At 50.7% G+C, this 21,191-nt stretch overlaps 1 protein-coding gene across 1 annotated transcript in view; it reads right to left on the bottom strand.

The window, feature by feature from the left end:
- The window catches only part of KRIT1 (KRIT1 ankyrin repeat containing), a 1,383,280-nt gene that overhangs the window by 531,505 nt on the left and 830,584 nt on the right, over positions 1 to 21,191 (bottom strand). Inside the window, exon 11 of the mRNA XM_069648434.1 lies at positions 13,406 to 13,562. Within this exon, the coding sequence (XP_069504535.1) occupies positions 13,406 to 13,562 (157 nt within the window). The remainder of the gene's footprint in view (positions 1 to 13,405; positions 13,563 to 21,191) is intronic.

Genomic DNA, 21,191 nt, shown 5'->3' on the forward strand with positions numbered 1-21,191 from the left:
CATCTGAAGTAATGGCACGCCATTCTTCGAGATGCAGAGACAGTCTGCCCCCAACCGGTGAACCATGGGACATGGCCTCAGAGACTGTTTGGAAGCGGCTGTGGCAGTGCCTGAAGGCAAAGAGGCAGCTGCCTGAGGGGCTTTGGCACCACTATTTCCCCGACAAGCACAGATACTCTTTCGCTGGCCCCTTTGAGTGGTGGCCCCTCTTGTTTTACCAAAGGAGGAGTAGTAATGAAAGGAACCTCCCCTCCACTGCTGTCCCTAGAATGAAAAGGCTGAAGTTAACGCACCGCTGCGCTTAAAGAATTCGCTGCAGCTTTTGAGGTCTGCAACCTCTCAAGGCTCTCGTCAGCCTTGCTGCCAAACAAATGTGCGCCATCAAAGGGCATGTTGAGAAGACGGGCCTGCACATCCGGAGCAAACCCCGACTTCCTCAACCATGCAAATCTACGTATAACGGTGCTCGCAGCCATGGATCGGCTAACACTGTCGGTCGTATCCAAACCCGACTGAAGGGACTCACACATGGCATCCTTGCCGTCCTGCACGAGAGCAAGTAACCCGTCCCTTTCTTCCCCCTTGGGAATATGCTCAGCCACCAAAGAAACACAATTCCACAGAATTGTGTAAAACCTTGCCATGGCACACGTGAAGTTGGCTGATTTCAGGTCCATGGGCCATTTTCTGCTGGGATAGCAGAAAATACCTTCCGTGCCCAACCGTCGAAGCGATTGTTGTCCCTATCTGGAGGGATGGTAGGGTACGCTGCCTGCCTCGAGGTGGCCGTAACCGCCTGAACCACCTAACTCTCAGGAGCGGACTGAGTAGATAGATAGCTGGGGTCGCTAACGGAAGGGCGGTATTTCTTGGTCAAAGACTTATTAACAGCCGGACGAGATTCCGGGGATTGCCAAGCAGCTGCCACCCTTTTCTGCAAGTTAAGATAAAATGGCAAAACAGGGTCAGTGGACGGACCTTGATCCAAGATGTCTGTCAGATCATCCTGCACAAAGTCTTCAGGCGGACTAGACCAGCCCAGATCCACAGAGACTCGCGCCATGAGTCTCCTATAAGAAGACTCTGCATGAGCCCCAGGCTCAGGTCTACCAAACTCCATTTCCGGCAAAGGGTCCAGCCCACTGGAATCATGGAGGGTCTGCCTCAACTCCTCCAACTGTAACCAGAAAATAGTGGAGCATCATCAAGGTCACCAGGTTCCTCAACCTCAGACCTTTCCTCCTCTTCATAAATATCATCCAGAGGAGGGCCTGGAGGTCAAAACCGGCCTCACAGACTTCGACGTAGCCTTCCTAGGGGGATCCACGATATCCGGGTACTCCAATGGCAAATATCAATCCCCGAAGGCGCCGATAGCGCCGAAGGCTTCAGCATCGAGAGCGTTGACAACCTCGACGTTGTGATCGCCGAAGGCTTCGGCGTCGACACAGGTGCTGACGGCGCAGTGGGCTGATACGACGGCAAGGCGTCGATGTCTGAATCGGACGGACACAGCGCCGAACGAGCCGACGCTGGCCCCAAGCCCTCAATAGGTTGCTGCGGTCTCGCTGGGGACGAGGACCGAGACCTAGAGACATGTCTCTTGCGACCTTTCAATTCCTTGTCCGTACAGGACCTCGACGGCTCCCGATGTGTGTCCCGTCACGAACCCGAGCTCGAAGGCGTGCGAGCCACGGAACAAGACCGATCCTGGCCGGCTTCGTCCGAAGGCACGACCGGACCCGTGTCCTGCGATTGAAAAATCACCATCATGATTTTCTTAAGCGCCGCCCACTCCTCCGGAGTTGAGGACTTCGTAGGGCATGTAATCTTCCTCGAGGCGCAATCCTCTGAGGAGGACGGGGAAGGCAACCGGTGACTGTTAGGGAGAATTCTCTGTTAAGGCTAATTTCCCAAACCTAGTGAGTGCCCCAGCAGCTTTACTGGATTTTTGGGGTTTATTTTTTCTCCTGTTAAGAGTGAGATTCTTTTTCTCCCACTCATAGACATGATTTGAGATATCCTTTGACTTTGTATGTGTTTTATGGGCTATGGGATCTTTTACTCCATAGGGCTTCATGTGTGTTACACAGCACCCTCTGTGCTGTAACACAGGGGTGTCATAGTGACCCCCAAACATAGACTCCGTACCCTGGGACTGACTACTGTCTCCCAGGGCATGTAAAGTCACCATTGGCTTTACTAGTCCTAAATTGTGAAAAGAACCAGTACAAACCATCATATTGTGGGCGTACTGGTAGGGGCAATTCGATTGCCCCTGGGTCTGTTCGAGGGGGAACTGTCCAGTCCCCCCTGAGCGAGTTTTGGCTGGTGGCAGTGGATACTGCATTTTATATTCAACCGCGAATATATTCCTATGGGATTCCGGTTTATTTATTTAATATTAATTCACCGGTTGGTATTTTTTGCCAGAACTCAGTTCCAAAATGGCGTTTGTGTTTGCTTCTGTGACTCCAACCCTAGTCGAGCCCTTTGTTCCATTTTTTGGCAGGCTTCTCCACAGAAGCCTCCAAAAGTGGTGCCACTCTGTCTGGGTACCACAGGGGGTGTGGGAGGGGGTTTAGGCACCCTGGACTGAGTTGCCTCGGCAACTCAAGTCACATTCTTGTGTGATTGGCCCAGTGGTGAGCCGCCCGGCTCACCACTTAGCATGTTTGAGTGACAGCTAGGACTGATGAATGGGGTTTTTCTGCATAAAAGCAGGGCTTTGGGGACTGTGACTTCAGACGTCGCCACAGGACCAAAGAATCCGAAGAGGGAGAAGCTGAGCCGACCTGCAACGACGACACCACCGGTGGAGCCCTGCTGAACCGACTCACCACTTCTTCCAACGACAGAGGAGATCTTCATCCCGAAGAGTCTTCTTCCTTTGACTGGTCGGGATAACCAGTTTGCCCGCCTTTTCGCCTTCCCAGATCATCTCGTGGCCACCTTGCCTGTGCCAAGCACCCCGGCAACCGGGATACCACGTTTTTCCACTACCGCGAATAAAAGGGTAGTACCTTTTTACCGGAGAACTCAGCGGCTGATTTCTTCCCTGGCAGTGCAACGACCTTCAGCTTTCCTCCACGTCGAGACCATCTCTTCCTCTGGATGACGCTGCGACTTGCACCCGCTGCCAGGAACAACTGCCCCCGCTGGAGGATTCTCTCCACTTTCAAGGTACTGTGTCCGCCTGGCCTCCCTCGCAACAGTCTGTGTGGGGTGTTGGGTTTTTTCAAAATATGCCAATAAAATGATGTACAAAGAAGCCTGTGGCGTTTTCCTTGTAAGAGCTAGGAACAAATGGTTTGCTGTGCTGAATTCCCAAATTTCCTGGCTTTGAAGAACAGGTTGAGTGGAAAAGGAAAAAGATTATTTTGATGTGGTTATCAACTGTTTTGTAAGAGGTAGGCGATTTTGGCCATTTTTGCCAATTGGACATGCATGGACGGAATGGGAGAAAAGGGTAGGAAAGCCGAATTGGAGGACAGAAAGCCGTACATTTCTGAAAAGTAGACAAAATTCCAAGTTTAGGAAGGGGTGATTTGCGTAGGTCAGGCAAACACTAGGTAGGGGAAAATGCCATAGATTGGGGGAAAAGCGGGAAAATGACTGAAAAAAAAGGTATGTGTTGGACATGGTTGGCTTGGTACGGCAATGGCTTCAATGAATTTTGAGAAAAGCAATGCTCCGCTACATTCCCCCCCCGACTCTTGCAGTTAGGAAAGCACACATTTTTTGCAGTATTTTACAAAACAAGAAAGCACACATTTTTTGTAGTATTTTACAAAACAAGCAATACCACAAGCCAAACACTGAGCCATGGTACACAGAAGTTTTACGCTCATGGCCTGAACAAATGCACTTTGCATGTGTAAATCGGGAAAACCAATGTGGTGAGGAACAGCAAGCACACATTCTTTGAAAGAGCACAGGCAGACCTTTTCAAGGGTAGGTGACTTGTGCAGGTTACAAAAGTGTATGGTGCCTAAAGCAGCGACTAAATGTAGGTCACATTTGGGAAATTAAAGGGTTGTGTCACAAAGGGCACCAGCAAATGGGTCAAAACGTTATGAAAACCACACAAACACAACAAATGTTATACCTTCCCGCATTCCCACAGGTGGGCCTATGAAAACGGTACCTCACATGTGTGGGGGCACCTACCTGGGCGCAAAGGGGAAAGCCTAAAACACAGGTAACCCCAAGTGTGTTTCGACTCTTGAATTTGACACTTTCTCCAGAGCGCAACATACAGATATGGGCCTCGGGTGTCCAAGCCACCAAGGAAAACAGGGAACCCATTGCATTTCTGAAAAAGAGGACACCCGTGGGAATACGCAGAGATATTATTTGCGCACATCGGCCAAGAATTTATTACCCAGACACCCCCACAAAGTCCGAAATGTGGGGAAAAAAACCCCATTTTCTGCACATTTCACTCGGCTCACCCATCGAAACACGCCGCCAACAACGCATGGCCTACTGGCCCCGTTCCCACAGGTGTCCCGATGAAAACGAAACAGTACCTCACATATGTGGGTACACCTACCGGGGGGGGGCAAAAGGAAAAGGTTAACCCACTGGTAACCCCAAGTCTTTCGCCACTGCCCATTTTGTTCATGTGGGCAACCTACAGATTTGGGCCTAGGGTGTCGAAGCCAGCAAGGGAAACAGGGAACCCCATGCATTTCCCAAAAGAGGATCCCATGGGAATACACGGGTGGGCTGAGGGGCACCCTAAACCGCCAGGTAATTTTCTAATGTAATGGGGGGTGACCCTATCCCCCCCCCACACAGCAAATACAGGGGGGGCATCTCATTCAGCCCTTCCTGGGGGCAGATGCCCCTTCCTAGGAGCAGATATCTGCCCCCAGGGAGGGCTACAAGGGGTGCCTCCATTTCCCCTTGGGGTGAGGGGGAGAGGGCCACCCCCCTTTTATGTAAAATATATCCCGTTTTTTATTTTGCCTCCTTCCCGGGGGGCAGATGATCAGCCATCTGCCCCCAGGGTTGTACACATATGTGCCCCCATGCATTGGGGGCAAGGGGGGGGGGCGAGGGCTGCTTACTGTAAGCAGCCCCCACCTCCCCCCCATTCAAAGACATCCCTGTGTCTAGTGTGCATTGCTGGCCGCGCATCGAGCGCCCTGTGCCCGATCCGTGGGCAGCAATGCTGTCACACAGAGTGTCCATGGAAAGGGGAGAATCTCCCCTTTCCAAGGACACCATTTCCGAAAAAATCCCTGGTGGCTAGGGCCCCCTCCCCCCTTCCCATCACATTTTTTTTCTCCATTTTTTATTATTTTCTTGCCCCCTTCCCTGGGAGCAGATGATCAGCCATCTGTCCCTTCGATTGTACACATATGCGCCCCCATACTTTGGGGGCCGGGGGGGGGGGGGGGAAGAGGTCTCCTTACTTGAAGCAGCCCCCCTCCCCCAAGTCGCAAACGGATCCATGGTGGTCCAGTGGGGTGCTGGTCACGGATCGTGCGTTGATCCGTGACCAGCAATGCCTCATATATGTGGTGTCTTTGGACCTCCCCTTTCCAGGGACACCACCTTTACCACTATCCCTGGTGGCCTAGTGGGCCCCAGGGACCCAAACCCCCTCTCACCTCCCCCCTTCCCTCGATTTTTTTCCAGGTGGATGTTAAAGTCTCCAAGAAGGAGGAGTTCAGTGGTCGAGACCAGGAGGGAAGAGGAGAGGTCCGCCCACTCAGAGCGGAAGGAGGAGATCTGACCAGGTGGCCGATAGATAGTAGCCACAGTAAGTGAATGGCTAGGAGAGAGAGAGAGCCTGCAGATGAGGCATTCAAAAGAGGAGTAGGCCTGCGTAGGGATGACAGAAGCAGGAAACCACTCTGGGAAGATCAGGGCTACACCCCCTCCAGAATGGTTGAATCTGGTCGCAGAGAGGATCTTGTAGCCGTCAGGGAGGAGAGTGTCAAAGCTTATGACAGAGCTGGCCATGAACCATGTCTCAGTGAGACCGAGGACATCGAGGTCATGTTCCTCCAGGAACCGGCAGATGTTAGAGGAGTGTTTGACAGCAGAGCGTGAGTTAAGAGTGGCAGTATGGAGAAGTTTGCCACCCTTGAAAGACTTCCGGGGAGGGGTACGAATCAGAGGTATGCCCTGTGGAGGTGTAGAAGAGGCCCATGGGGGGGGGCAGAAGAGGAATGAGAAAAGGGCAAGCTAGCCAATGAGGACACAACAGGGGGAGGCAAGGAAACCGTGGCTGGAAGAGAGGGGACAGCAGGAGAAGGAAGGAAACTGATGAGACGCGGGAAACGTCTATCAAAGAGGAGAAGAGTGGCCTGAGGGCCTTGGACCAAGACGCTACTGTTCAAGTAAACATTAACGATGACCTTGAAGGATGCCAGCATTGATGGGAGAAGAGACAGAAGAAAGCACAGAGACCATATGAAGAGTCCATAGGTCTGGAGAGGGAACGACAAAGAGGATGTCCAGAGGAGGCACTGGTATAGGTGTCAGCGATAGGGAGGCGTGGGTTGGAGACAAGGATATCCTTTTTAAACTTCCTCCTACCAGATTTAGTGAGGAGAGCAGGATAGTCGATAGAGAAGCAGTTAGAAAAGATAGGAGAGAGAGAGAGAACCATAGAGTTGGTGGGGATAGGAGAGAAGAGGAAGGGGGGGATAGGAGCGGGGGAACACCATAGAAGGACGCAGGGAGGGGTGCAAGCAGAAGAGACAGGGGGGAAGGGACAGGTGGACAATACGACAAGCGCACAGATGCTGGTAGAAAGTAAGCTAGATGAATTCTTTGCTAAGAGGCAACCATAGAATGGTACTACTTTCACAATGTCGTTTAGATCTGGGGGAAAAAACACCTAAGTCTGAGAGTCCTGAGTAAGGGGAATTTCCTCCATATTGCATGGATCTCTTCCATTCTGCCAGATCGCTCCATGAGAGTCTTCACTTCACAGATAATGCCTTGACCCCCCCTCAGACCCTGTCAAATGCACTGTGCCTCAAGGATCGTGTGTCTCCCCAACCATATACAACATTCACAAAACCTTTACTCAACCTCCCAAATGAGCTGGGCATGTCCTACATGCATTACGCCTATGACACACAGATTCTCCTCCCACAAGCAGGAAATTACGCCAATGATTCAAACACCCTGGAGTCCGTTTACCAAACTATCCAGGTGCGGATGGCATCCCATCTCTTTTGTCTTAACAATGACAAAATAGAAACTCTTTTGGTCGGTCTCAACCCGTACTCAGCAAGCTAGACAATGAATACAAAACGTTCACCATCGACGGCATCACCATACCAGTCTCCAACGTTAAGAACTTGGGTGTTCACTTGAACGCCCCTTTATCGCTTACCTGACAGGTCAATGCCATTACATCCTCTGCTGCATACACCACTAAGTTAATCAACGCCAGTAGACCCTTCCTGTCGGCCGACAGCTGCCTCACCATCGCCCGAGCGTGTATTGGCTCCAAACTGGATTATTTTAATGCTTGCTTTGCTGGCACCTCCCCGAGAAACAAACTCCAGGTCATTCAGAACAATGCACTGAACATCCCTAGGAGGGAGCACATCTCGGAGCCAAGACGAATCGCTATTTGTGAGCATATACTCTTCAAAACACTAGCCATCACCCACAAATGCCTATCAAACTCCGCCCTGCCTACCACTCTAAAATTCAAAGAAGCTTAATCCTCAAGATGCACCCGCTCTTGCCCACCGTTTTAACACTCCAAGATTCCAACTAAAAAGAACCAGAGGGGTAAGCTTCCTGGTCACTGCCTCCAAGAACTGGAACTTACTATCCCCAGTTTTAAGAGCAGAAGAATCTTATTTGGCCTTCCGAAAACAAGTCAAGACATCGTTCTGATACACTCATCTGAATTTGTGTTCTCCTTAACCTGTACTTTTTGCACTACTTCAGTAACCAACGCCTTGATATCCATGGGCTTCAAGCACTTTATAAATGCAAAAATAAATAAGTGCAAGAATACTGGTATGAGAAAGATGAACTGAGTAATGAGGATCACACAGTCAAGAGCACATGCTGCATTCTAGTGGCTGGAGAAACAAACCAGAGGCTGGGAAATGTAAACTGGCAAAGCAGCTGACAAGCGGACACTCGGTGGGGAACACTGCTTTTCTTTGTGCTGTCTGAGATCCTGTGGGGCAAGTACAGAGTCCATGGAGCCGACCGGCTCACCAGCACAGAAGCAGGGAACAGAGTGCTTAGGAGAGTATGCAGCGAGGACGCCAGAAGCAGATGCAGGCTTCTGGTGGTTTGCCGGTACTAGGAAGCAACCTCCACTTCACAGAAGCCCAAGAAGACAGAGAATAGGCAAACAGGAGCCGCGAGACATGGAGAAAATGAAAAGTAGAAACAGCAAGAGGGAGCAGGACGTCATAGGGCCGCCGCAGGTTATCAGCAGAAAACCAACATACGCCAAAAAGAACCAGTGAGTGCAGCCAAGGGAAGCAGGGACACCGGGGCATATAGGCAATGTTGTCAAAAGTGAATAATTCTAAATGAAATAAATGAGGGAGAAAGAGTAAATGAACATCAGAATAAGCATACGAGACTGTCATGTTTGTAAGTGTATGCAATACACCTATAAGAGAAGCCCTGGTGGAATAGGACACCAGGCAAATTCAAGATACAACAGAAAAAAAGATAAGAAGCTATCACATTTGTGAATGTGTGCAGTACACACATAAGAAAAGCCCTGGCAGGAGAGTTTGCCAGGCAAATATAAATTATAAGTGGGTGCATATAAGAAAGGTCCTGGCAGGAGAGTATACCAGGGGAATGTAAGTTACAAGCGTGTGCTGTGAAGGCATCATGAAGGGTCCAGACAACATATTAAAGATTCAAAATAATCAATTTGATTAACTTAACTGTCAGGATGGAGAAAGGCCTGACTTGCCCTATTCTAAGGTGGGATTCCCCTACCTAAATAAAACTAAGGAAAGTCTGAGTCAAATAGTTGAACTTAGGAATCTGTCTGTTCCAAAACCTATGCCTGCCCTTACAACTATTACTATGCAACGTGTAGGGATGTCAGCAACCAAAAAAAGCAGTGTCTATCACAAAGCCCTGAGCTTCTTCCAGATCGCAGCTTTCTTCCCCCAAGTACAAAACAGTTCAACAAAATGTTAGCGTTAGAATGCAATAGTCTTTACAGGTCTCGGGGCCGCCTTCCCCAAGTTAGGACTCAGGGGCCCTTTCCCAAGTTCCAAGACACATAATTCACACAACCTTGAAGTGCAATGTTACTTGTCGGAACTCAGAGTTCCCTTCCCCCTTCCCCAAGCTCCCAAGTGCCACACTTCAAAAAAAGATGCACAAAATATCCTGGTCTTCCACAGTTTAGTTAAATGTTGTTTTCAAATACACAGTTCGGATAGTTTTGTAGCTTTCACACATGTTGACAATGTCACTGTAAATCAGGCTTCAGTATCCTTTGGTGGCATGTTCCTTTCAAATAATATTATATTTCAGCATACTGTGGTTGGTTTGCAATTACATTCATTTAAGCACTTAAATATATAATGGTTTGCATGGATTTAAACTTTCTCTACTCTTTTTGTCTTTCATCTGGTTAGTAACAAGTTTTTAGTTCAATTCTGTATTCAATAATGAAATAGTTAGCTTTGGGTTCGTTTTCCCTTCATCTTATGGTTCAATAATTGTTTGTTTCACATTAACTGATTAGTTAAATATTCAGAGAGCTTCGAAAAAGTGTTCCTTGCCACACGCGACCACTCCGATACAAAGTATTTCAGGAAATGCTTCACACACACACACGCACCAGGTTTCTCAAGTACCAGAAACTCACTGGTCACTTTGAATTTTGATGCTGCAACGCGGATCACCCTACCTTCTTCCTTTAGCGTCGGGGCTCCAGCTTCTGCCCCTCAGACACTCCTGGGTTGATCCTCCACCACAAGTTTAAAGAACATGTTGAATAGAAAGGGTCAGCCTTACAGCCCAGCTCCCTTCACCTTTCCCAGTCTGCCCCAGGTAGTCCCCACTCCCATGCCACGTTGGAGGTTCCTCTGCTGCTGCACCAGCCTCCTGGTCCTTCTCCCGACGTTTCCCTCGCTCTCTCTTGCCATTGGGTTGGGCTCCATTTATACACCTGCAGTTCTTTAACAGGCTGCAGGTGTGGATAATTCATTCTTGTCTGGCCACAATTAAGGGACCTGCCTGACCTTCACTACTCTTAGCAGGCATCTTCCTCAGGATTACAGAGAATTGAACGAATACAAAATGTTCGAGGGAGAAAAAAAAAGTCATTTGAAGCTAAAATGACTTTTGGTTTCCACTCCCCTGAACATTTTTGACAACCCACTGCCCCCCCACCCCTACTTACCTCTTGGCGGCACACCACCTTGTGTGCCGCCATCTCCTGCTTCCCTCTGCAACGCCGGTTCCCTTCACTTACGTGAATGGGAGCCGGCACTGCAGGGTCCTTCTCTTTCTTTCTTATTTTATTGAATAGGGAGCGGGGGACTCCCCTGCAACCCCCAATGGTATTATAGTGAACAAAGGTGCGGGGGACACACCCGCAGCCCTTGTTCACTATAATACTCTGAATGATGGATTTGACATTTTCGGCTGTAGTAATTTTCAAACAACCGATTTTCAAATAAAGCTCCATTGTTCTTTTTTTATTCAAATAAATCTCACAATACCTCTCCCTCGTCCCAGTACTAGAATGGTAAAAGAGCATAGTCTTCATTGCTCTTAGATGCCCTTTCTTTGCCCCTGTACTGTCGAGTGTCAATGGTGGAGAAATGTGGGGAAATGGCTTATAATAGCCCATCAACGTTGGAGAAGGGTTGGGTTGGTTGTCACTAAGAAAAGGGGGATACTATGTCTCACCCAAGGGCACCCCACTCCCAATCCCCAAGGACCCTCCACCCAGATGATCCTCCCTCCCTTCTCTGCCCCAGCGTCGGCACCCAATAACGATGGCCTTTCCATGGCCACCTGCGTAGAGGATCCAATGGTCGAGCAGTGAGAATACCCCTAGGTTTCTCACAGTGCATACAAGAAAAGGCCTGGCAGGAGAGTATACCAGGCGAATACAAGTTACTAGAATACATGTATAAGGAAAGCGCTGGAAGGAGAGTATCCCAGGCATATGCAAGAGGATTCATACAAGAAAAGCCCTGGCAGGAGAGTATACCAGGTAGATGCAAGTTGAACAGAGTGTAATAAACATATGCAAAGGAAATTCTGATATGGATACATAAGGACTGGCCAAAGGCTGTGGGAACATATTAAAGAAGAGACAAAACCTGGCAGAGGAGTACACCAGGTATCCTAATAAGTTAAACAATAACAGCCAAGTTGTTTTATGTATTAGTTGTGTTGTTGATCAAGAGAAAATTAAGGGACCGATATTCTTTTTTTTTAAATTCTGTTCACTCATTTTTAAAAAATGGAACAGATTGCTTTAAGATGAAAGCATTGTTACATAATATATTTACCAGTTCTGCTCTCGCCCTCCCAATCCCTCTCACAAACCCCTCCCCCCACAACTAAAGGTAAGAACGCTGCATCTTCAGAGGTTGGCCACTCTAGGTGTGTACAGTTCAAAACAATTCCAAGAGCTTCAGGCATTGTGGGCCCCACTTCTTTGAGAAATGACAGTACATCCCTCCAGTCATTGGCAAAACGAGGTAAGTTATTGCTCATTGCGTATGTTGCCCATTCTAAGGCCAATAAATCCCAGACCTTAAGAAGCCAATTCTGAATTGACTTGGTTTCCGTCGCCTTCCAACGTTGCGCTATGAACAGCATAGCTGAAAGTGTAAGCACCATTCAGACTTTCCTTTGAGCTCTGGGCATATCCCCCCGGAGTCCCATAGTCCAACCCCAGCACCACTTCCTCTGGGGGCATCCTTGCTTCCTCCCCAAAGGCGAAGACCTGCGCCTCCTGTACCTCTTTCCAAAAGGGCTCTATTTTGGGGCATCTCCACCAAATATGGGACCATGAGCCTATTTCCCCATACCTCATACAGCATGTCTGTGGGGATTCCGGGTAGATTTCATAGAGGCAGACTGGGGGTGAAATATCATCTGAATATCGGTTTGTACCAGAATTCCTGCAGCTGTGATGCCTTAACTAACTTGGGTCCAAGTGTCCACAACCTTTCCCAATCCGCCTTAAGTATTTCCCTCTGAGCGACCTCGTCCACTGCTCCATATGTGGCCAAGACGCCCGTGAGGTGGAGTCATCCAGGATATTATAGATGCCGGATACAAGGCCCCTTGAACGATCCTGCATTGTGAGGGACCTTTCAAAGGGCGTAAGATGGTGAATAGCTGCTGCCTTGATCTCTGGGTTAAGAAGCCAGTGCCTCATCTGAAAGTACCTCAACTTTTCCTTTTCGCTCACACCAAACAATTGTTTACAATCAACAAAAGATTTGATGGCTGGCCATTGAAACATGTCCTGGAGTCTAAGGCACCCACCTTCCTGCCACTGGAGAAACAACCATGGCTCTGTTCCCAGTAAAAATCTTGGATTGTTAAAAAACGGGCGTAAATGGAGATGGAAAATACATAATCCCGTATTTTCTAGTCAGTCTGTCCCATGTGTCAGACATCAGTTTTGCGATGGAACTCAAGTACATATTCAGAGTGATACAAAAGTCTGTCCTCGGTGCCAGAAAAGTGAATTTAAACAGGGGAGTACCGGAGGGTTGGGCAAGAGCTCAGAGAGCTTGAAGTGGTCCCACACTCTGCATAGCCACACCCCATCCAACTTCCATTGATCTAAAATAGAAAGAACTTCAAGGCAGTTCATGAGAAACCGATGGATGAAAAGGTGTGGGACCTCTGAGGCACCCGCAAAGACAAGATAACTGAGAAGCCAGGATGAAAACATTTGAGATTACAGGAAATGGCAGTTGAATCCGGGAGGTACCCACATATCAATTTGGCTGTGCTTTAATTGAAAGAACTAAGTTATCTTCTTTATTGTTTTCAACACACGATTGGAAAAGGCTAATTATATATGGATTAACCCAGGCCACACAAAACAACGTCCAATGGAGGACTAAATCAACTTATCCAAAGCTCTGGATGGGTTAGGTAAATCAAGCAAAGCTCTGTGAATCCCATAGACTATCTGTAAGAGAGCAATACTACACCGAGGAAGGAACCCTCATTGCCATGGTCACAATGTTATGCCATACAAATAAAAATATAGAAACATCCAGAATACTATGTAATAAGTAGACCAATGTTTTTGTAATAGTTAAGATTTTGATGACAGTTTTAAAGTAAAAGTTCTGGCTTAGTTTAACACAATATGATACCACTTTTACAAGTTTTCAAAACTGTTTACATTACGATAATGTAATAAAGTAACATGCTTTCTTACTGAGGTTCTCGGAACAGATCCAGATAGTGAAGTACTGCTGAGTATCTTGTGACAAACGCATCCCCTCCATTATCTGCTGCACGGTGGTATTATTGCCATGTTTCAACTCCACTGAACGATAAGAACCATCCATTCTGTATATCCGAACCTTTTCATACTAGAAAAAATGAAACACAGCTTCAAATGATAGAAAATAATGTTAAAGAATTAACTGGCTCCCAGTTTTATAGTATCTATCCATACTTATTTTGTGGCTTTTTTTCTGTATTTATCCACATTTATTATTTGCCATATAAAAAGCTAATAAGCAGCCAGTATATTTCTGCATTTATTCCAATGAAAAAAAAAAATATTAAAATACACAAACACGCAGCCATACAGGATACAAATGAAACGTATTCCACATCAAGGACATCTCTGTTTTTGGAGATCCCTCTCAGCCCCCTCTGCTGACCCAAGAAGAATTTTGTCAGCAGTTTGAAGAACTTTATTACTATTTTTCATACAACGTTTACACTCTTATGCTGCCAGTCTGCAATGCAATTGACCTGAAACGGATTATTTGCAGGATAGGAAAGCAAGCAGAAGGATCAGCTTTAATGGTATTTGATTTTTATTAATAGGTGCAGACAGAAAGCAGCTTGATTTCCGTCTGTATGCATGATTAAAAATGAGTAAAAATGGAAAACAGGGAGCCTTAATTGTGATATTTGTTTAACTTTATGTAAACAGTTGAGAGATCAACAATGTAAGGATTATGTAAACATGTCACAAAGCCAAGTAAAAAAAGCATCAATATTTTCATTGATAGATTGAGTCCAAATACTCCTTGGAACTCACTGGCAAGCAATTTGCCTTTAGCTTGCAGAACAAAGTCACGCATTACACTTTTCAACAAATGAATTGTAGTCACGGCAACGTTGTAACATGCCACCATAACAAGTAGATGCAATGTAAAGGGTCATTGAAGGAACAAGGCCTTAGCTGAAATCCAGATAAACATAGCGCTGCCAACACATCTGGATTATAAACCTTTGCCATTGATATAAAAAGAAATCATACATTTTATTCAGTTAGATATTAAGATGACTTTGGGTGGAAGAGCCCACGTGGTGTAAGGAACATTAGTCTTATTATTTATTTTTTAAAGATGATGCATTACGATAGACAGAAGTGAGGCCGATATTTCCCTCACTGTACGGGCACATGCCAAGGAAACTAATATTCAAAAATACCTCACACAAGGATCAGATATTTAGGAGTTTCCTTTGAACTTTATATTACATTTTGAAACTTTTAAATTGTCCATATGAAAAAAGAGTCATAGCATATCACCGAATCGCAAGCTTCAGAAAGGAGTCTCTAAAAAGTCCAAGTTTAAGGGCGGTATTTGCTGACCCCAGTTAGGAGGGATTTTCAGAACCACTATTTGTGTAGGGTTCTGGAAGGGCCACCTTAGCTGACCTGAAAGGCTTACACAAATTCTAACCAACCTCTCACTAGTAGAGGGAATGAGGAGAAAGGCTAAGACCAAGGAGATCATGAGCTTAGTGTGAAGTAGGGAACAAGTTACTTACCTGTAACTGTTGTTCTCCAGCATGGGTCTGGCATGGATTCACATGCTCATGAATATTCCCTGTCGTCAGGCTGGGAATCCTCGGTAAAGAAAAAACCAGTATCAGTTTCGTTTCTGATCTGTCTTTCGTAGTAATAACCAATCACTGGTCTCTGCGTCATACTGACCACAGCCAATGACTGCCCTCTACCTAAGCACCGCCTCTGGCAGCCATCTTCAGATTTGGAAGCACGTGAAGTGGCAGTATGACCAAGTGAAGAGCCGCAGAGGGGTAGGCGGGAGGGTTCGCATGTGAATCCATGCCAGACCCATGCTGGAGAACAACAGTTACAGGTAAGTAACTTGTTCCTTCTCCAGCATGGGGTCTGGCATGGATTCACATGCTCATGAATAAAGAATACATAGCAGTACACACATGCACAACCACGGGAGGTGGCAAAGGCTCAACATTAAGCATCACATCAACTCAACATTAAGCATCTTACCTCCTCACCAGGCTCACCTCAGGCGAACAGGTTGCGCAGCACTGCTTGGCCGACCCTGGACTCCTCCCTGGAATCCCGGTCGACGCAGTAGAATTTCGTGAAGGTGTGCGTCGACCTCCACGTAGCAGCCCTGCATATGTCCAGCAGGGGCACACCAGATAGGAACGCCGTGGTAGCTGCGATCGCTCTGGTGGAATGGGCTCTCGGACGGCCAGGCAGCGGTCGGTTTGCCAACCGGTGACAGCACATGATACAGCCGGAGAGCCATCTGGAGATGGAAGCCTTCGAGAGAGCCTTCCCCTGATTGACAGGTCCAAAGTTCACAAAGAGTTGTGACGTCTTCCGAAAACCCTTCGTGCGGTCCACGTAGAACTTCAGCGCTCTAGCTACATCCAGCGAGTGCAAAGTCCTCTCAGCCGGCGACGAAGGCGACGGGAAGAACACAGGTAACACCAAGGGTTCGTTGAGATGGAAGTCCGACGGTACCTTGGGCATGAAGGAGGGGTGCGTCCTGAGCACTACCCTCGTGTCGTGGAAAGTCAAGTACGGGGCCTTGCAGGAAAGGGCCTGGATCTCTCCCACTCGTCGTGCGGAGGTGATGGCCACAAGAAAAGCTGTTTTCCATGATAGAAACTTCAACGGGGCCGAGTGCAGAGGCTCGAACGGAGGTCCCATGAGCTTGGTCAGCACCACGTTGAGCTCCCACGCCGGGGCCGGAGCCTTCACCGGCGGGAACGATCTGAACAGTCCCTTCATGAACTCCTTCACCAGACGATGAGACCACAAGGACGTCCGCCCCGTGGTTCTGGTGTATCGGGAGATCGCAGCAAGATGAATCTTGATGGACGCGTGTGCCAGACCAGCTTTGGCCAGCGTCAGCAGGTACGGCAGTACTTGGGGAGCCGTAATCCGTAGAGGGTTAATCTTCTGTGCGTGGCACCAGACAGAGAACCTCTTCCATTTGTGTCCGTAGCATTTAAGAGTCGAGGACACCCTGGCCTTTGCAAGAACCTCTCTGCAATCGGCCGGTATGTCGTATCCTCCAAACTCTAGCGCCGCGGGAGCCAGGCCTGCAAGTTCAGCGACTTCGGGTCGTGGTGGAGGATGGCGCCTCCTTCCCTGGAGAGTAGATCCGCGTCCGCCGGCAGCTTGATCGGCGGGGACGCTGACAAGTCCAGAAGGTCCGGGAACCATATCTGCCTCGGCCATGCAGGTGCGACGAGGATCATCCTGCACCGTGACCTCTTGAGCTGGTTGACGAGCCGGATTAGCAGAGGCAAGGGAGGGAACGCGTAGAGGAACAGGCCCTCCCAGGGGAACGAGAAAGCATCGCCCATGCTCCTCGTCTGGGGAAACCTGCTGGCGAACCTCCGGCACTTGGTGTTCGTCGCCGTCGCGAACAGGTCGATCTGGGGTGTGCCCCACCGTCGGAAGAGGCGATCCACCAGATTCTGCCGTAGTTCCCACTCGTGGCACGAGCGCAGCTCCCTGCTGAGTGAGTCGGCGATGGTGTTTTTTATCCCTGCCAGATGAAACGGCACCAGAAAAATCCCTTGGGCGACGGCCCAATGCCACAGGTCCTGCGCCTCCTTGGACAGCGCTGGGGACCTGGTTCCGCCCTGTTTCCTGATGTAAAACATGGTGGTGGTGTTGTCGGTGAAGATCCTCACCACCTTGCCCTTGAGGGACGGAAGGAAGGACCTGAGGGCCCAAAACACTGCACGGAGCTCCAGGACGTTGATATGCAGGGACTTCTCCGTCGGGAGCCAGAGTCCTCTTGCGTGCAGATTTTCGGTGTGCGCTCCCCACCCTTCCAGGGAGGCATCCGTGGTCACAGTCTCCTGGTGGGCTGGGGTCTGGAAGTCCATGCCCGCCGTCAGATGCGCGCGGGTGCCCCACCACCGTATTGCTCGTCGGAAACTCTCGTCGAGCTTGATCCTTTCCTCGAAGCTGCCCGTCGTCTGGATCCAGCGCGCATCCAGGAATTCTTGCAACGGGCGCATCCGGAGCCTGCACATGGGAATGAGGTAGATGCAGGAAGACATCATCCCGAGGAGGGACTTGATGGACCTCACCTTGGCCGCGTCGGCCACCAACATCCGTTGCACCTTGCCCAAGATGGTCCTGGTCCTCTCCTCCGACGGGGAGGCCAGAAGGGACACTGTGTCGAGCCTCGCTCCCAGAAACAGTGCGACTTGCGCGGGCACCAGGTGGGATTTGGCGTAGTTCACGGAGAATCCCAGGTCCGTGAGGAGTTGGACGGTCCTTGCCGTGTGGACCACGGCGAGCTCCCTCGTCTTGGCGCGGATGAGCCAGTCGTCCAGGTAGGGGTAGACGTGAATCCCCTCGCGGCGCCGCTGCGCCGCCACCGGTGCGAGGCACTTGGTGAATACCCTGGGTGCCGACCGTAGTCCGAAGGGAAGGGCTTTGAACTGGTAATGACGCCCTTGGACCACGAATCTGAGGAATTTTCGGTGCCCCTTTAGGATGGGAATGTGGAAGTAGGCATCCTCCAAATCCAACGACGATAGGAAGTCTCCTTCCTCCAGCTGACCCAGGACGTGCTGGAGGGTGACCATCCGGAACTTCTGCGCCTTGATGAACTTGTTCAGACGTCGCAGGTCTAGGATGGGGCGCCATCCTCCCGTCTTCTTCTTCACGAGGAAGTATCGCGAGTAGACTCCGGATCCCGAAGCCTCTTTGGGACGAGTTCGATGGCGCCCTTTCTGAGCATCGCCTTTACCTCCAGGAGAAGTTGAGGGACGTGAAGTTCTTTCCTGGCCACGGGGGGGACGCGCGGGCACCTTCTTTGAAACTCGAGCGCGTGGCCCCGGGCCAGGGCGTCCAGCACCCAACGGTCGGTGGAGATGGACTCCCACACGCTGACGAAGCCCGCCAGCCGGCCTCCCACCGGGGTGCTTCGGTGGGGGCCCGACCCCACGGCCGGTTCAATCCTGCTTGGACGCGGCCTTGCCGCCTTGACCTCCTTGGCGACGACGGCGGGGTCCGCTAGACTTGCCTCGTCCTCTGTAGGCCTCTTGCGACGACGAGCGGGCCGCTTGACGGTAGGAAGCGAAACCGCCGCCGGAACCTTTGGAGGCGCCCTTGCCTCCGCCGCTCCGAAAGGGCGTTCGTCGTTGCTGCAGGACTCCAAGGGCCCTGGCCGTCTCAGTATCCGCCTTGATGGCCTGAAGGGAATCGTCCACTGTCTTCCCAAACAGGTTGTTCCCGTCGAAGGGCATGTCCAGGACTCTGGTCTGGACGTCCTGCCGAAAGTCCGTAGCTTTGAGCCATCCACGACGTCGAAGGCAAACGCCGTTGCCCAGCTGGCGGAACCCAGTGTCGGCGATGTCCGTCGCCACGGTGATGGCGTGGTCCGACGCCACCTCACCTTCCTGCAGGATCTCAAGGGCCTCCGCCCTCTTGTCGTCCGGCAGAAAATCCAGCAGGGGAGCTATCTTGTACCAGAGCTCCCTGTCGTAGCGGGCCACGATAGCCAAGGCGTTGGCCGCTTTAATCGTCGTCGCTGCCGACGAGATGACTCTACGTCCCATAGCATCCAATTTCTTTCCCTCGCCGTCCGGCGGGGAAGTCGATGTGGAGGCCGCACCCCCCCCCCCCGCTTTCTTCCTGGCTGCCGCGGAGACGACGGAGTCCGGGGTAGGCTGCGCCCGGAGGCATAGGGGGGCCGTGTCCGGGACCCGGTACTTTTTCTCGTACCGGTCTCTTCTAGCTGGCGTCGTGGAAGGGTTCTTGAGGAGGGAAAGGCCCTCATCCCAAATGTCGTCCAACAGAGGCACTGCGAGGACCGTCTTCCTCTTGGCCTCGCGCCGCTGATAAAGGAAGCCTTCCTTTTTCTTCTCCTCAGGGCAGAGTTGGAAAAGCTTGGAAGCCCTGGAGATCATGGAGTGGAAAGATCCGATCTCGTCGGGCGGAGAAGCCCTGGTGGGAGGCGACGACGGAAAATCCTCGTCGTATGCCTCGTCGTCCGTACCCGTCGCTGCCGTGTCAGTCCCCGTATCATCCCCTCGGGTGGACGGGGAGGAGGGCTGGACGGGGCGCGACGGTTGAAAAGGAGGTGGTGGATGGATCCTTCTTTTCTTGGTAGGGGGAACACCAGAAGGTCCCGGTTCTGGATCCCCCGACGGGAGAGGTTCCTCCGTCGGTAACGGTAGCCTCGTCCTTATCTCGGAGCATAAGGACTGTATGGCCAACAAAATGGCCGCCGAGTTGTCTTGCGGCGCTGGCAGAGGGGGATCCGACGGGCGAGCAGGGGCCCCGTCGGTATCCTCGACGATGTCGTCGTCGTCGTCACCTGCGTCGGGGTCCATTCCGACGGGCTGGCCTTCTTCCACGCCTAGGCCGTGGCTTAAGACCTCGATCAGCTCCTCTTCTGAGGTTGAGGCCGAATCTACGACGACGCCCTGCCCCCCCTTCTTCCCCACGGAGGGTTTCACGGGGGTCCTATCGATGGGCACAAAGGAAGACTCCCTCCGCGGAGGCAGGGAGATTCTGGGCCCTGAGGTCGCCACCACTGGTGTAGCCACCACAGGCTGAGCCAGGGCCGCCGCGACCGTTTCGATAGAGGGCTTGGTCGGATGGATCAAGGCCTTCACCACCTTAGGTGCGCTCACCGCCTTATCCTTGAGGGAGGGGGCACTGCCACGCTCCTCCTCTGCCTTAGAGCTCGACCGGGGCCTCTCCAGGAGCTTCGCCGGGTGCTCGGCCTTCCTCTTACCCGACCCAGAGCGTTGGCTCGTGGTTGATGGTGCCGGGGAGGGTGCGCCCTGCCTGGCGCCCGTAGAGCCCGACCGTTCGGCGCTCCCGGTGCCAGCGGACTCGCGGTGCTTGGCCTTATGTTGGGCCCCCGTCGCCGGGGCGCCCTCAAAGGTCTTAGAAGACCGCTCGGATTTCTTCTTCTTCTCGCCAGACGGGCTCTTACCCTCCAGCCAGTTGGCGAGACGTTGATGGCGGTCCTTCATGGTCCGTTCCGACATGTTGCCGCAAAACGCACAGTCCTTCTCCACGTGCGTCTTGTCCTCATGAAGGCAGTAAAGGCAGAAAGAGTGTTCGTCCTCCTTGAAGACGTTCTGCAGCTGGCATCCAGGGCAGACCCTGAACAGCTTTCCGGGCGTCGAGCTTCCCTTCTCCTGGGCCATCTCCGAGACCGGGCCTGAGAAGCTTCTGGAGTCCTCCGAAGCGTAGCTCGACGAAATCTTCACCCTTGAGGGGCACAGATGAATCCGACACGGGTCCCCGTTGATCGGATGTAGGATCGGTGGAGCTTGAGGCTCTTTTGACCGAAAGAATCGAAGTTTTTTGTGAAAAAGCGCGAAAAATAGCACTAACGCTCGAGAGCAATAGCACGAGGATCCCAACACATGAACGTGCGGTAAAAATCTGAAGATGGCTGCCAGAGGCGGTGCTTAGGTAGAGGGCAGTCATTGGCTGTGGTCAGTATGACGCAGAGACCAGTGATTGGTTATTACTACGAAAGACAGATCAGAAACGAAACTGATACTGGTTTTTTCTTTACCGAGGATTCCCAGCCTGACGACGGGGAATATTCATGAGCATGTGAATCCATGCCAGACCCCATGCTGGAGAAAGTTAACAAACACAACGGGTTGTCAAGCAGGAGCTCGCCCTATAAGGAACTCATAGTGGCAACAGTAAAGACAGACAAGTGAAGTGATCACATCTCAAGGGGGTTTATTAAACTGTA

This window comes from Ambystoma mexicanum, chromosome 2q (assembly GCF_040938575.1).
Source record: "Ambystoma mexicanum isolate Mex_15411 chromosome 2q, UKY_AmexF1_1, whole genome shotgun sequence".
NCBI classification, from domain to species: domain Eukaryota; kingdom Metazoa; phylum Chordata; class Amphibia; order Caudata; family Ambystomatidae; genus Ambystoma; species Ambystoma mexicanum.